This window comes from Leptidea sinapis, chromosome 30 (genome assembly GCF_905404315.1).
Source record: "Leptidea sinapis chromosome 30, ilLepSina1.1, whole genome shotgun sequence".
NCBI classification, from domain to species: Eukaryota; Metazoa; Arthropoda; class Insecta; order Lepidoptera; family Pieridae; genus Leptidea; species Leptidea sinapis.
The window spans coordinates 7,660,715-7,678,512 of NC_066294.1; the positions used below are offsets into that span (position 1 = coordinate 7,660,715).

General features: G+C 37.3%; 2 protein-coding genes across 4 annotated transcripts in view; both read right to left on the reverse strand.

Annotated features, from left to right (window-relative positions):
• Positions 1-17,798, reverse strand: part of LOC126973775 (uncharacterized) — a 115,712-nt gene that overhangs the window by 46,704 nt on the left and 51,210 nt on the right. The gene's annotated exons all lie outside the window — the stretch shown is intronic.
• Positions 2-17,798, reverse strand: part of LOC126973772 (malate dehydrogenase, mitochondrial-like) — a 34,643-nt gene continuing 16,846 nt past the window's right edge. Inside the window, exons 4-7 of one of the 3 annotated variants that reach the window (XM_050821091.1) lie at positions 8,371-8,556; positions 2,761-2,961; positions 2,164-2,375; positions 2-402 (exon numbers count right to left, since the gene is read on the reverse strand). In XM_050821091.1, the coding sequence (XP_050677048.1) occupies positions 144-402; positions 2,164-2,375; positions 2,761-2,961; positions 8,371-8,556 (858 nt within the window). In that variant the 3' untranslated portion in view covers positions 2-143. Of the gene's footprint in view, positions 403-1,039; positions 1,373-2,163; positions 2,376-2,760; positions 2,962-8,370; positions 8,557-17,798 lie in introns of those variants that run through there. The other 2 variants (XM_050821092.1, XM_050821093.1) reach the window with 2 other exon arrangements.

Genomic DNA, 17,798 nt, shown 5'->3' on the forward strand with positions numbered 1-17,798 from the left:
GTAAAATATGTATGTATTTTATTTTCTTTTTCATTAACATTTTACATTTTTTTTCGTTATTCACAATTTTTGTTACAACTTACAAATGTACTTCGTCCAACGTCTCCAATCCTAAGGATTGTTTTTCATTCACATATGGTTGATTATGTCGACATGTGTACGCAATCGCCCACATGGTTGTATGTTTTGGAACCGAGGAATTCCTTTCTTTCAGCCAGTTTACCGGCCACGAACGATTCTGTTATATAGTTATCGTTCCAGTTCTTCGCCAATTTCACATTTTCTGTCAGACATCCGAGGGCAACGTCCAAAAATCCTAATTCCGAATCGCTTAGTCTATTTGGAAAGTCGAATATCTCGCAAATACCGTCATGGTTTAGAAGAACTTCGAGCGCAAGATAGCTGTTTGCAACAAAAAACGGATTAAACTCATATTGATATACGTAATAGTTTTGGAGCTACACAATTAAATAACATGTAATATTAGGGACACGCATTCCGAAGCAATGCTTAAGTTTCAATTCAGCATAATTATCTGATTTTGCCAATAATTTCGTAATTCTAGGAGAGATTGGTCCAGGTTCAAATTAATCAGTCTCTGAATGATAATATGAATAAAATGATATTTAAGAAAATATAATTGGGTAAATTACGTACATAACAATAAAGAATACTAAAACCGATAGCAATATAGAAATACTGCCCTCTCGGAATCATATGTAGAAGTGTACATAAAAAGGAGTTTTTGTGCAAATGAATCAAGTGTGCATAAATAGAGACGGGGAGGATGTTCAGCTGATGGTGAGTGGTACGGTCTGCCCATTATAATGCAATGCCGCTCAGGATTCTTGACGATCGCAAAATTCTGAGAGGCATCGCAATTTCGCTCGGCACCGTGAGACATCAGGCTCTTCAAATAAAAACAATAATAGTATTTGCACACTATACTGCCTAGCGAGACAAAAGCAAGTCGCCGTAACATCCGTTGCAATAAAGCTCACTAGAAAAGTAATTAATGAAAAGGTTTGAATAAAAAACATTACTCATTTAAAACTATCATATTCACAATAAATTTACATACAATAATAACATTATACACTTATAACGCAGTAATGCCAACATCTAAACACACTCGTACGCGCACTCGTCAAATTGATGTAATGGTTTGGGAAAAAAGAATTGAGTCTGCGAAGCGTCTAGTCGTCCAGAACAACAATTGTATTTCGAGTACCAGTCTTCTACCATTTTAGTCTTGAGACAAAGTTTGGTTAAAGCCAGATTAACATAAGTTGTCTCCACATCTGACATTAGGGGTAAGCCTAAAACTTTCTGAATGCCATTTTTGGATATCTCCACGGGATTCGCGATAAATCTGAAGACAAAACTCTATTACTGGTAAGTCACAAATTTGGCACATAGAAATGTGCGCCGAGTCAATTTAAAGAAAAGTTTTGTAACAAATGGGAAGACGAATGCTGTAAGCATGATATTGGCTCTGATTACAAAAGAGATGTTTGAGCTATTCGAAGTGGAATCTTATAAAATTTAAAACAAGAATATAATATAAATTGAATATAAGTAACGAAACTTCAAATACCATTTCACAGGAGAATTGAATAATTATACTAAAGCTAAATGTATACGTCATGATGATGAACATTAATTACTTACGCCCTACTTGTGGTATAGTTATGAAGAGAAAATATAATAAGTGACGAGAAGGTTAAAATGTTCACGTAATTTTAAGAGACGTTCACCATGATGAGCACGACGTCCATAAAGTCTGTGCTGTGTCCCAAAGGACTCTTGAAAATACAAAATTCCCACAGGCACCGTAATGCGGCTCAACATTTGAGACATAATTACGATGCCAAGTTTCAGTAGCCCAACAATTTCATTGATACCAGAATTCTTGAAAGAGGCAGTCTTAATCGTAAAATTCGTAACTTATGTTTGGGCTAAACTTGTCGGCCGGAGAGAGCAGAGTTGTCGTTATTAAAAATGTCCATGATTATTCTGCATTGGGTTACAATTTAATTCTTTAGGTTGTCTGGTTGGCTGTCTACTTTTTAGCTCGGGGTAGCATAGATTTGCCACTCGTAGACAGAGGCAATTAACTTTTGTTACTGTAGTGTAGCATTAGTTTAAGGTGATGTGTATTACCTTGCTGGTGATATAATCTGCCTGGCATCAGTTTCAACAAAGCCCGTTACTCTTGGCACGTCTTTACACAACAGAGCCCACGCTATTTTAGTCACAAGTCCAGCCAAAGCATGAGCTTCGCTAGAATTTGCCGCTTCCTGACAACGGCCACTGGATTTACTCAAAGCTTCAGCCGTGTCCCGAATTGTTTGCGTCATCATTAATGCGTGTTGCTGGAATTATTGTAAATATTCGTATTGATACACCATGGGTTATATGATTAACAATTACATTTAATAGGGTTGTATTTAAAACAATAATAGATGTCGAGTGTGCAAAATTAGGGCGCTCTTAGTTTCTTTCTCATCTTTACAGAATCGGCATCTTTTGATAGATTACGTATGTTAAGATATTTAAAAAGGAATTTACTATGAAGAACTACAAGACAAAGAAGAGTTGTAGTAGGTATAATAACTCTGCAACTATGATAATAATGTATTTTATGGAGGATGTTTTTTGTATAACTTCCTTCTAATAAAAAGTATTTCCTCAAGTCTTAAAAGGGTTATTGTGTATAGTGTGTGTGATCTACAATTTATTAATAAAACAAATCTATACCGTGTTGAAATCAAACATATCAACTGCTTTGGAAAACAACGGCACCAAAGTTTCTCCCTCAGTACCTCCAACACATGGCACTCTAACAAAACCAGGCTCTAAGCCCAGTACTTTGGCAGCCAATGTGCTGGCACGCATTTCTTGGACAGCTAGCGATCCGAGCAGTCGGCTTGGGTTATACCAACCAGATTCTTTTAAAGTCTGTAAGTATATTAGCAGTAAATATCATAAATAGATGCTATCAGTGGGAGGCTCTCTTGCAAAGAATGCCGACTAGATTATGGTTACCTAAACGGCACCTTTTTTTGCCGTGAAGCAGTAATATGTAAGCATTATTGTGTTTCGGTCTGGAAAGCGCCGTAGCCACTGGAATTTCTGGGCAAATGAGACTTCACATCATAAATCTCAAGGTGACGAGTGCAATTATAGTATTGCAGCCAGAATTTTTGCTGTATTCAAGAATTCTGAGCGGCACTGCATTGTAATGGCAGGGCGTATAACCATCAGCTGAACGTCATAAAACATACTTAATATTTAGTAAGAAATATTCTTTAATGTACAAACGTATTTGAGTAATTAACTAATATTTTATTGAATCATAGAGAGCGGCTTTCCCGTCTTATACAGAGTGGTTTTCTGTGAAGGGCGGTGATGGCCTGGAATTTTACAATTTTTTTTCATGTCTCACTTTTACCTAACTAATAAGTTGCTCAAAATGGTTTCCTTTGACTCCAATGCAAAATTTTATACGTCTCTCTAATGACCTTAGTTTGAATATGAGGTGAGATTTCTTCCGTGTTAAACTATTAAAACAAAAAAAAGAGAATTGGTCCAATAAAATCATTCGGGTCGATTTCCGTCAAAAGTTCATGAAATTAAAAAAAACTAAATATGCAGTTATTGCTTTCTTATAAATCAAGGGCATGACTCCTTTCACGACATTTCTCTAAGTCTCGTAATTTCCGACTTGGCCAACACTCCCTTCTCAAAAAACCACCCTGTAGACTTTGCCTTTATTTTATCTATATCTTTTTATGTAAGTGGAAGACAACAAAGTCTCCAGATGGTATGAGATCACCGTGATACTCTCTTGTTGTACCAGTGGAATTGAGAGGAGAAAGGAACAGGTGTCCCGTGTACCTGTTTGTCCTCCTCTTTCAAATAGAAGCCACTGCTTTTATTATTATATTTATATATTACTAGCCGTTCCCGTCCGCTTCGCTAGGCGAATTTAAAAGGAAATAAATTAAATTTTATTCACCTTATCACAAATACAGTAAAAAAATAAGTAGCCATAAACCATCTAGGATAAATTTCGCATAGAATGTTGGTAATTTCATGTCGATACGATCAGTGGCTTAGGCGGGATTGAGCCTCAAACATAGACCATTTTAGAAGGGGATTTAGATGCACTTAAATCCTAGGATCTATTGTGCCCCCTGGGCTAACGAGCCTACCCTCCTATTTCTAAAAAAAAAATGAGCTGTGGAAAATTCGAGGCTACTGACTCTTAAGAAGCTAGGAACTAGAAGGACTTCGGCGGTCGTTCAGGGTCTTCAGCGGCTTAGCAGCTGAATCTGCACGCTTTTGATTGCACTGGGACCCATTCTAGCTAAGTGCCCATTCAGTGGCCTGAGAGGAAACCCGTGAGGGCTCTTAGTTGTCTCCTGACCAAGTTTATGTATTAATATTAATTGGATTTTCAAAAAGAGCAATTGTTAAGTTCCTTGCCGATTCATTAAAGAAGTCAATCGACGATAATGTGAAACATTTATCAATTTGTTTTTGTTATATTTATATATCTCAAGTGTTAAATCGCAGCAAGAACAAATCTATATAATTATTTATAAGAGATTTCCACCCATATATTGACTCATCACGATATCTCTTTAACCATAAGGCGTATTGACTTGAAATTTGGTAGGAATATTCCTTTTGTCGAGTAGAGGTCAGCTAATAACAGCTTTTACTTAATTCCGAACAGAACGAATCACGACCATCATGTTCACGCAACATCGCGCACCCTTACATAAACAATGAATTCAACTCAAGGTTGATGCATCCACTATTATATAACAATATATTTTCATACAGTTTGTTCATTATTACTTTTTTTTATAAAATATTTGACATTAAAAACGCTTTTAACTAATAAATCCATTGTCTTATATTTTACAGCCATTGTAAAATACTCTTTTGATTGCAAAGCGTGGCCATTTTTCCGAACATATTATGGTAGATTCAGTAATTTAAAAGAAATATTTATAGTGACTATTCCAAGGCAAATATGCTCAATGTAGTCGACACGCTTATCGTGAAGTAGATAAAATAAACAGTATCGCTACCAACGCTAAGAAAGGCGTAAGCGAAAACCAAATTAACCATTTTCTTATCCAGCCCTTATCGATCTAATAATAAGGCTGCGAAAAGAGCCACTCTGCCCAAATATAAATTGAATTATCATAGATAATAGAATCTACACCGTCTGTTTTCTCTTGGCAAAGAAACCAAGACTGCAAAATATTTATGTGTTACGTTTCCTACAGAAAAACGTAGAAACCGGTCAATGTAGATTTTGCCAATAGGCCTACGAAGATCCTAAACACATCCTTCTGGAATGTGAGGTCATCGCCACAATGAGGGCAGGTTTTCTCAAAGCCCTCAATAACCAGGCAGAGGACCTACCCCACTTGTGTCTCCTGAGAATACTCTTAAAGGTAGGTTATGGAGGATTGATTTAGATAATAAGAACTACGATTATACAAGGGAAAAATTTCTCTAACCGCTGCCCAACGAGCATATTCATCACTAGGTCGTACGTGCACTTGTAGGGGGCACAAAAGATCCATTGATTTAAGAGCTTTTTCCCCCAATAATAATAATAATAATAATAAAGAACAACCTATTCTAAAAAACCGATCATGGCTTACACTATATCTTAGTTAGCATCTATTTTAGGCTTAGTTACTATAAAAATCATACAACAATTTATTATTCTTTTTAAAACTAAATACAAATAGTAATTAATACTATTACAATAGTAATTTATAATACATTATGATAAATGTCCCTATTATCGTATCCGTTAACGGTTTAATAGCGAAGAGTTGCGACTAACAATTGTGGGTCCGAATCAGAAGGCTGCCCATTTTGGGAACAGCACGTTCTTTGCAGAAGTTTTATAATCCTTTCGTTAGTAAAAATAGGTTACAGTAAGAATCATTATTATTATATATATATATTATTATATTTTGTAAGGTTCGGAGATGACAGCAATAGGACCAGATCCAATCGTCCCCCTCCCCTCTAGATGGCCTGCAATGGCCATACGAGAATATACCAAGGAATTACAAAGTAAATACTGGACGGAAGTGAGAGGGTGTAGACAAGCAAAAGAGGCCTTACTCCAAATAGACTTCAGGCTCTCTCGCAAGCTACTAAAACTCCCACGCCAAAGATTACGTAAATTAACCCATGTAATAACGGGTCACGGCCCTTTTAACAAACATCTATTTAGTATAGGTGTTTCCGACAGCCGGCTGTGCAGAGCCTGCATGGAGGCAGAAGAGACGGCCGCACACATCATTGTGGAGTGTAGGAGTGGGGCCACTTACTGGGACAAACACCTGGGGTCACCGAGGACTCTCCCCGAGGTCATGGGTGACATCAGAGGTTTGATTAACTACCTTGAGGAGCTTGGATGGCAAGATTAGCCGCCCACCTCACCACGCAAAGTAGGCGCGCCATAGTCGTCGAGTTGCGGATAGTAGCCCGTGTTATCACCTATTTTGTAAAGTTTTATGTGACGAAGTTCGTGATCCACTCAGATTGTCCCTCGGGGAAAGAAGAGTTGACACAAAAGTTAAATCTATTTCTATCGTAGTAAAATGTAGTAATTTTAGCTACCTGTTTAACTACAGATAATAATGAGATACTAAACATGGCCCAAATAGCAATAAAAAATGGACTAATAGGAAGTATTGCAAGCCGTTAAATTTCAAAGTACCCAACATAATATGATTTTTGTAAACACGACGTAGCTTCGACTGATGGCCTAATAAAATAGGGCTATGACTGACTTATAAGTCAAATATGAGTATGAGTAACGAAATATACTATCTTGGAGTAGCATTGTCTGTGATAACTTACTGGCAAGCTGATTATATAATTATAAAATGTTATTCTGTACATTTAATGAATATGAAAATATGAATTTAAAAAATCTTAAATTCATATTAACCTTGGTATCCGCAAAATCGGAAGTGTTTCGTATAGCCCCCGTAACTGAATCATAGCTATTGGTATTTTAGCAAGAAAGTTCTGTAGTTGCAATTTTTTTTTTTGTAGTATTTGCTCATTTTTTTATTTTGGTATTTTTCAATGTCAATTTATTTCAAAATCGTGATTCAATTGCAACTCCCTACTTTCAGGATGCAGTTGTTTTACACCCTGTATAAGAGGGTGTAAAGAGGCAAGAGGCTCACATGATGGAAATTTTTGAAGCAACCACCCATGGACATCCATCTGATGGTCAAGTGATGCGTTGCCGATATTAAGGTTGGGAGTGTGCTCCTAATAAATTGCAAATCCATATTAATTAATATATATCATCATCAGCCGGAAGACTTCCACTGCTGGACAAAGGCCTCCCCCAAAGATTTCCACGACGACCGGTCCTGCGCTGCCCTCTTCCAACGTATTCCGGCAATCTTAACCAGATCGTCGGTCCTTCTTGTGGGGGCCTACATAGGCCATCGAGCATATGGCTTAAGTCTTCCATGGTCTCTGCCGTGATTACGATATCGTCTGCGAATCGAAGATGAGTCATGTATTCGCCGTTGATGTTAATGCCCAGTCCGTTCCAGTTCAGACGCTTTAAGACATCTTCCAACGCAGCGGTGAACAGCTTGGGCGATATGACATCACCTTGACTGACTCCCCGCTGCAGTCGCTGGAGACGGACTGACATGGTGGCGTTTCCATACAAACACTTCAACGCTTCGATATATCGGTAATCAATGTGGCCCCTCTGGAGAGACTGCAGCACAGCCCAGGTCTCGATCGAATCAAAGGCTTTCTTATAAATCACAAACGCCAAGCATAGTGGCTGGTTATACTTCTCTGTCTTCTGTATAACCTGCCGCAGAGTATTTAAGTGGTCTATGGTGCAAAAGCCTTTTCGGAATCCGGCTTGCTCGGGAGGCTGGAAGTCGTCGAGCCTGCGCACGAGACGATTCGTGATAGCCCTAAAAAACAGCTTATATATATGGCTCAGAAGTGATATGGGCCTATTGTTTTTCAAAAGCATTTTATCGCCCTTTTTGAAGAACTAATTACGGATGAACGTGAAATTTAACACAGTTAAAGTGTACATGGAGAGGAAGAGTATAAAGCTATTTTTCTTATATAAAATGCCTCATATTTTTTTTTTAAATAAACATTACACACTACTTCTTGAATGACACACAAGATATTATACACGCACACATTATAGAGGTTATAGTCTTTTACAAATAAAACCCTAAGTGAGTTCAAACTTAAAATTTTATTGAATTATGGCCCAATTAAGACCTCTGGGCGACCAATAGTAAAAATTAACAGGACATGTACCTCAGCAACCAAGGGCACCATACAATCTATCGGCGAAGCACAAATAACCAGGAACGCTTTTGGGCACTCCCTGGATATAACATCCGCGTACTGCTTCACCACCGGCGCATTGCATTTGAACCTCTCGGCTACTGTTTTCGTCACGTCCACACTCCCCGTCTCCATCATCAGGACTATGTCAGTATTCTATGTAAAATTCAATTTAGTTTATTTATTATCTACTTAAACACAGCCATGCCTAACTCTTAAAATGGCAAGCAGAAAATATTTTCCTATTAAGCTGATTCCAATGTAATTTGGTCGAACGCACACATTCGAGTTCTTGATCCCAAAGTTATTTGTGTGCGGTCGAACACATTCGATTTACATATTCTGCATAGGCGTGTCTTAACCGCGTTGTTAACCCTTTCATCTCAATACCAAATGAAAGCGAGTGGGCAAAACCGTTAAAAAGCAATTTGCTTATTCACAAATACATTTTTTTACCTATTAATATTAATCGTGAGATAATAATATTGCTCTAGTAAAATACAGTACAAGTTTCCCTAATAAGAATAAGTTAAGGCGACACTAAATGCCAGCGACCTTGAGCGATATGAGTTCACGGCTGCCGGCCCGCCATCTTACATAGATACAAAGCCAATATTTTCAAAATTCTTGGGTGGAAAACAGTTTATATGCTTACAATCCTCGTTATTCACCACTAATCTGAATAAATGAACCTACACAAAAAAGTACAAGCTATAAGAATATCTTTTCTGAGGGAAGTACCAAAAAAAAGCGTCACGCCATGCCAAAAAACTTGTTTAGCTTCAAAGAAAAGTGGTAGTTCAACAAGGCTCGGCAGTGTTAACTAACAGCAAGCATTAGCAATCTACAAAAAAGGCTTAAGGATATGTGTAACAGGATTAAGTCGTGTTCATAGCTCGAAATGCTATACTTTCACCACAAAACTTGTCTAAAACACCATGTTTGCGTGTTTTCTGCTTACTCTTCGCCAAGGTTAAAAATGTTGCAATAACTGTATTTAACTATTTTGCCTCAATCAATCGTGTGAGCAGACCAGCTGTAGCAGACCGTTGGACGCGATACAAGGCGAAAATGAAATGTTTTTATTTGAAGGTCGGCCTTGAATATGAGTATGCTTCCTCACTTGGCAATAGTTTTCACAGCTATACTAGCCATAAACTAAATTCATCTAATTATCATCATTATTATTACAGCCGGAAGACGTCCACTGCTGGACAAAGGCCTCCCCTTCTATACTGGCATTTTTTGTAGAATTATACACAGTCTCGAAAAAGAAAATAGTCTGTTAGCAGTTCCAAATAGAAAATGGCATAATGGCAGTGGGCAGTGCACATAGTTCGATGAACAGATGGCTGGTGGGGCAGTAAAGTCCTCGATTGGCGACCACGTACCTGACGTAGTGTTGGTATGCCCCCCACAAGATCATCCGACGATCTGGTCAAGATCGCCGGAATACGTTGGATGAGGGCAGCGCAGGACCGATAGTCGGGGAGATCTTTTAGAGAGGCTCCCGGCTGAAATAATTTTATTCTTAATGTCTACTTTTACTACTAAGAGACTTCATACCAATGGGAGATTCTTTTGTAAATAATGCCGTTACAGCTGTAAAGTGGTGCAGGTTCTCTTTGTTCTATTGTTTGTTTTATTCTCGCTATGATGAGGAGGAGGGACGCGCAGGTCCAGACCTGCGCGTCCCTCCTCCAACGTATTCCGGCGATCTTGACCATATCGTCGATCCGTCTTGTGTAGCCTACCAACACTATTTCGTGTACGTGGTCGCCATTCGAGGACTTTACTGCCCCAACGGACATCTTTTCGTCGAGTTAAGTGCCCTATTTACATCTATTCGTCTATATTGGGCATATCAAGACCAATACGCAAATAAGCGATAGATGCGTAAGTATCTTGTTAGTTTGTTGTAGATATTCACGTTTAGATGTTGTGTATGTTATTTTTGGACCTCACATAAATAGTTAAATAGTCACATAAGCCAGAAGAAGAGTATCATTTGATTATATAGTGTAAGTATATTATTATATACTATACTTACACTATATAATCTATATGTATCAAGCCACTATTATGGAAAATAGGCAATTCAGAAGAGATGAAGATGGAGCCGCAACCTGAGAGTGTAACAAAACATACCAAGATTTACGAACCATACGTTACTCGAACGGAACCCGAGAGGTCGCGGGTTCGACTCCCGCATGTCATCATGTAGAGCATGATGTGTCGTTTTATTGTAGTTGGTTAGACGCTAAGAATAATCTACAACATGTTTGGAATTCATATATTATGAAGTAAAAAATAACGTTAAAAATTAAAATACTCAGAAAACTTAATCAGAAATTAAGTAATTAATTATGCAACGCATGGATACTGAGCGCACGCACGGATTACGCGCTAATCGCGGGGCGCGGAAGTAGAAAGCGAGAATGTGAACAAAACGAACCTGTCGGTGCTTGCGCTTGCCTAACGAAAGAATCACGCAGTGCGTTGATGTATCGAGGGAAATTTATATTTAATTACATAATTAGAATCAGAATTGAGTCTCAATCGGTGAGAATCGCTGTAAAAACAAATTTTGTAGTGTTGTTGACTAATTAATTACATAAATCATTTAAACATCTAGACAGACTGTGACAGCTGTAAAAACGTCGAAATAAATTGAGGACAACAGTCAATTTCTATTTTCAGCAATACATGCACACTAACACAAAGAGACTACAAATCGCGAGTGTAAGACGTAGCTTGTCATACACACTAAACTAGTAAACCTGACCAGTTTTCCTCGGTTGTCTTTTTTTTTACTAGCAGCAAAAGGCTCTATCTAGTCGTATAAATTCCATTCACTATATTAATGACAGTAATAAGCATATTAGAATGATTTGCAAAGTCTCTCAAAGAAAAATTTAAAGAAATAAATATTATGACTGATCATTGTGAGAACATTTATGAAAATTTAATATACGTTCATAAAAATCGCCAACTTTTTACTCTTAATAGTGATTTTCATTAATTTAACACTAGAAATAGACATATTTTTTATTTCACAACACACAAATTAATGAAATGAATTATGAAATAAGGGATTGCTTGTATCTTATTAGTAGTAGGCCTCTTACGCCACATTGGTTAATAGCTTTAAGGGTATATGTATACACTTTTATAATAAAGTCCCAGCCACTGTTCAGACATTATCTATAAATAAATGTAAATGTTATATTAAAAAATGTCTCTGTCGTAAATCCTACCACTTCACAGCTGAGTATCTAAGTGATCGGTCAGCCTGGGACTAGATTATTATTATTTAATAGCAATAGCAATGACAGTACAAAATTTATTAAAAAGAGCGCATAAAAAGAATCCGGTGAGAGTTCCTTCTTCTCACTCAAAGCGCCATTTGTTTCTGAAACGGTATTAGTATCTAGTATATTAAAAATTACATCAAAAAGAATTCTAAAGGAATCAATTTTGAGAAAATAGATGCCTTTTTACACCCTTTAAAGAATGGATACCGCTTGTCATTCTAATAGTTAAACAATAAGCTCATTGGAAGATAGTCTATCTTCAAGCCAGAGCCAAGTTAAACATGAGCTGACCAACGAGGCTCAAACTAATTAGCTAAGGGCGTGATTAATAACCAAACACATGGGTGATTATCACCAGCTCTTATTGGCCACTTGTCACGCGATATCGCGATCTGTAACACGCTTTGCTAACCTGCCCAATGCTATTGACCCGAAAATAAGTCACAATGATCTAAATAACACAACAACACTCTTCTTTTTTGGTTGGTTTGGGACAAAAAAAAGAAGAGGACTGACAGTAAATTTTACCAAAAACCGTCTTCTACAGCAAATACCACCTCCGAGGCAATAAATGGCGCTAAACTTCAAAATACCAACTATGACAAATACTACCTTGACTCATTTCATCTGCGGTCCCCCTGAAAACGAGATCTGGAAAGGTCTTGAAACGCCCGATGTTTAACTATAATAAGTACTAAGTCACAATCATTTTTAATTCGACTTCGCACTGTCACGTAGGCGAATAATTAAAATAACACATTCATCATCATCATCAGCCGGAAGACGTCCCCTGCTGAACAAAGACTTCCCCCATCCAACGTATTCCTGCAATCTTAGCCAGATCGTCGGTCTATCTTGTGGGAAAGGATTGCGAAACTGAAGAGGCAGTGGGCAGGGCACATAGTTCCACGGACAGATAGCGGTTAGAGCAGTTAAGTCCCCGAATGGCAACCACGTACCCGTACACGTAGCGAGGCTAAAGGACGAGAGATGGAACAACAGGGTAACAACGTGGAAGGGTCCAATCGGCAAACGTCGCAAAGGCAGACCCTACACGAGATAGGCAGACGAGTTGATAAAAATAGGTAGAACCTGCTGGTGGCATATAGCTCAAGATAGAGACACATGGTATTCTTTAGGGGAGGCCTTCACCCTCACTAGAGGGGTTCATGCAAGCAAACTTATATTATTATCCACACCTAAACAAATACGTGTAAACAACATCATAAACTTTCTTTTAATTATCTTTCTTTTGTAAACTATGTATGTATTTTACTTTTTTGCATGAAATAAAAGGCTTATTATTATTATTTTATATTTAAACACATATATCTTGACTGTTGCTTCCCAATATATTCTTGATAATGTAATGTATGTTCATAGGCACATAAGTGAATTTGTCAGAAACTGTCATAACCATAATGTTAACACCACGAACAGACATAAACTTATGATGCCTACTACTCGGCTAAGTCGAGTTAGTAAGTCTTTTGTGGGGCGATGTATATGCTTTTACAACAAGATCCCAGAAAATGTTTAAAACAAAAGTATAACGTTATTGAAAAGAATTGTTAAAAAACGTTTGTGTGGTAAAGGTTACTTATAACATAAATGAATTTCTTAATGATACCAGAGATTGGGAATGGAGTGACCGCCCTCAGGCTATTAAATAATAAGTTTAATTGTACAATATTACTTTGTAAACATATTTATTCGATAAAAAAAAGCCCGCTGAGTTTGTTGCGCCCATTCTTCTCAGGTCTGAGGCATTCATTTTGGAATGGGTGGTAGTTTTTGACTTTCAATAAGTGATGTCACATCCTATTTTGAATAAAAATATTTGAATTTGAATTTGAATTAGTGAGCTTGCATAACCACAATAAATCACAACAAAACAAGCCCATTACAATAAGTATTGTTCCGTAGAGAGTATGTTTTATTAACTTGGGAATGACTCCAGAGACAACAAAAGCTGATGCGAATGGCGCCTCAATGTCTGACAAATTCACTCGCAAACAAACTTTACACTTGAAGCAATGCTCATCTATTGAAATTCTATTTCAGCAAGAATAATCACGGTCTATTAAAAACTTGCCAACCAAGAGATAACCTTGTATTGAATATGGAATCTGGTGTTAATAATCCTATTGTAAGTAAGTAAGTAAGGCCAATTTTTTATTGTTACTCTTAAAAGGGGGAGAGTAACAATTGAAATTATCGAAAAGTACATAATATCTTGTGATAGTAACCTCTTCAAAGTACAAATCTAATTCATTCAATATTTAATAAAAGCTATTTAAAACTTAGTTAAACGTCAATTCGTATTATTAATAAAAAAACACATTTTTAGCTATTGGAGCAATATTTATACATACAGTTTAAAAAGTAACTACATACAAACGTCATATTGTTTTATACGAGTTTTTGGTCGTTTCTGCACATCGCAATTGGTAAAGGTTTGACACTTATTGTATTTTATAAAAAATTTTACTTATTTCTTCGTATAACCAGAGTCATAACAGTTAGATTACAGTTATTTATAGATGTTGTCAACTTTATATTTACTTTTTGTGACACTAGATAGACGAACTGATTCCTGCCGCCGAATTACACCTTCGCACGACACGCCACAAGTTGGGATATCATCCCCACCATCTGGATGTGTGGCGGTCCTCCACAGTGCGGTTTTCAAGGAGCTTTCTTCCACGTTCTACATGATCGAATCCATCTAATGAACTTCCTTGTGTGGTTTTTCCGGGACGATACGACATGGGTACCTTCAAAAAAAGCGCGTACACCTTCCTTAAAGGCCAGCAACGCTCCTGTGATTTCTCTGGTGTTGCAAGAGAAAGTGCCCACTCGCCCGGCGGTAATCACTTAACACCAGGTGACCCGTACGCTCGTTTGTCCTCCTTAAACATTAAAAAAGGCATTTATATAACAACGCTCAATATATTTATTGCCGCAACACTGCAAAATACAGCTATTTTACATTGCACAATATGTGGATTGAAAACAGTTACAATGAATTTGAAGGCATTTATAATTGTTTTATACACGTGTACATTTTGGATATGATCATTTAGATTAAAATATTTTCGCCGCTCCCGTGTTTTTACAAAGTTTGAAGCTCTTCAAACTAGTCTCGACATTATTGATTGCCAAGCCAGTGAAGTCAGTGACCCGTTAACTTACATAAACTGAGCAGAATTCGATCGAGTGGTTGCCTGATACTATTGTACGACTTTTCCAATTCATACCAATTAGCGAAAAATGCGTTTTTTGTCGTGTTCCTAATTTGATTTTAATTATACTAGTCAGGAAATTAATGGTGTTGATAATTATTATTCACAAGACGCCGTTTATAAGCATCGTATTTTTCAAATTATAATTTATATCTATTGTATAAAAATTTGACAGCAAAATCAATATTTCTCGTTTCGCCTAAAAACTTTCTTAAAACCCGGTATGTTTATGAAATTTTAACTGCTCTATATTTCGCTACCTATTAAACTACCCTCTTTAACTCGGAAAAGACAAAAATGACACGATGCTAATAAATAACGGGAATAAGAAAGTAACTTAAAGAAATTGTGTAAGTACAATAAAAAAACTTAAAATATAATAAGTTTTTTTTTCTATATGCGGTTATGGGAAAAATTAAGATAGCGCCCTCGTTGATTTCTCTTTATAGCACTGTTGAAACCTAAGTTAGATACAATTATGTTGTTCTTTACACTACCGCTAGATGCCGCTAATCTACCGCTAGCAGATGCTAACATTGTTTCGCCTGATTTCGTATAGACAACTGTGGCGATAGTCAGTGAACGTAGAGTAGATGATGCCATTTCAGCTTCCAAGAATATCTCCGCAAGCGTACCGCACAGGGGAGCTGAGTGTGATGTGTCTCCCCTAGTAACAGTAGTTCGCAAAATACACAAATGACATCCCGCTAAAACCATCGGCGACTCTGGCGCTGCATCTTCACGCCGTGAAGATGCAGGGCCAGCTCGACACCCTGCCAGAATGGCTCAAGAAGAGGCGGCTATCGGTGAACGTGGGCAAAACCCCAGGAGCTCACGACCGGGAGTGTGCCACTTCACTTGAGGGAACAGGCGCTCCCTCAGCTCCAAAGCATGACCTAAGCGAGCAAAAGCTCCCCCGACACATAAAACCATTACTAAAAATGAAGAGGAAGACAGCAGGGAGCAACCGCTCCCACTCCAATGACCCGCCCGTCTCCACGGTCGGCGAGTGAAACTTGCTTCAGGGGACGATAAGTCCCGACCAGCATTCCCCCACTGCCCCCCTTGCAAGCGCGGCGAGAGAAGACCACGACGTCGTTTTTAAATGAAATACAGTTTATAGCTATTTACCTAGCCCTTTAGTAGTGCAGTTTCTTTTCAGTGTGAGTGTATGAGTGTACGAATAACAAGCACCTTTTCCTAAAAGATCGATCTCATGAAATGATTTCTGATTCCTCTAATTTTCCTACAAATGCTACGAAAATATAAACACGTCCCGAATTTCGTGAAGTAATAAGCAACAATAGTTGTAGTATGAGCAAGTTTCAGCTAAGTAGATGTTTATTGTAGGTCGGGTCGAGTGTGTTCGCAGATATGCAAATACACGTGCTTGAGAACTAGAGCACGTTTCTTGGGATAACTCGGGTTTCATAGTGAGGTATATATTATTATGCTATCAGTTAATTAATTGTACCAAATATATTATTTTAGGAATTAACAAAGTCAGTAAACAAGTTATTTGTGATGTTACAATGAGCTGGTACATGTAGAGAATGTTATAAATACAAATAGTAGGCAATTTTTTTCTGCCACTAATACTTACTGTAATGGCTCGACATCTAGTCTCTAATAATCACAGAAAACTTTTTATAAGATTTTGACGCCCAGTCATTTTCATTACGGATAGTACTCATATAAATAGCTTCAACTTATACTATAAAGGGTATTAAGATAGTTGCATAAATTATGAAAATAAAAATATGATAAAAAAAATTACTAAGGCTGGTTTGCATGGACTAACTTTAGCAATAACAAACATGTTAAAGTACCGGTTAAGCAAAACATGTGTTGCACTATTTGACAATTTAGAGATGACGTCAAAACTTTAAATGTTAACCGTAACCATCCAATCTTCGCCGGTAAAAGCTATTGTTAAAGTTAAATATGGGAGAGTTTCTTGCGCCGCTTCTTCTCTCTCAGAGCGCCATTTGTTTCCGAAACGGTAGTAGTATCTAGTAGTATAAGAAATGACATCAAAAAGAATTCTAAAGGAATCAATTTTGAGAAAATAAATGCCTTTTAATAGCTAAATAGCGACCTGTCAAAAGATTGAAAAAATATTCGATATTGACTTGATATTTCACTTTTAAACTTAACGAATACGATGGTGCAACACATTCCACAGTCTGTTAAAGACAGCGTTACTGTTAACGTTAAATTGACTTAAACCATAACTATAACAGCTAATATCATGCAATTCGGCCTAAGTTAGTAGTAGGATAACGTTGCGGCAAAAGAAATAACACGCACAAATTATTTCGTGTATATGACACTCCTAAATACTAGTACCGACATACGCTGGATATTGGGGATAAAGGATGAGGCGAGATAAACAATAATATTATGGTTGTGGTAATTGTGTACAAGAGAGATTACGATGAATTCAAATTTATAGTTTTAATTGTCTCTTAGGTACAACTAATTAATAAATAAATAAAATAAGCCTTTATTGCTGTTACTAACAATAACATTTTTTTAAATATATATCCTTAACTAATTGCTTACTATTTTATTAACAGCTTGTCCTTCGACATAGGCCTCCTCCAAAGACTTCCATCGTTCTCTCTCTCTCGCCATTCTTATCCATTCTGGGCCAGCCACTCTCTTAAGGTCATCCTCCCATCGTTTTATTTGTCGCCCTTTGCTTCTTTTGCATTCTCGTGGATACCACTCCGTTATGATTTTTGTCCATTTTTCGCTTTTGTCACGTAGCATATGTCCTGCCCATTTCCACTTTAATGTTTTGCACACAGTTTTGACATCTTTGAATTTAGTTGTA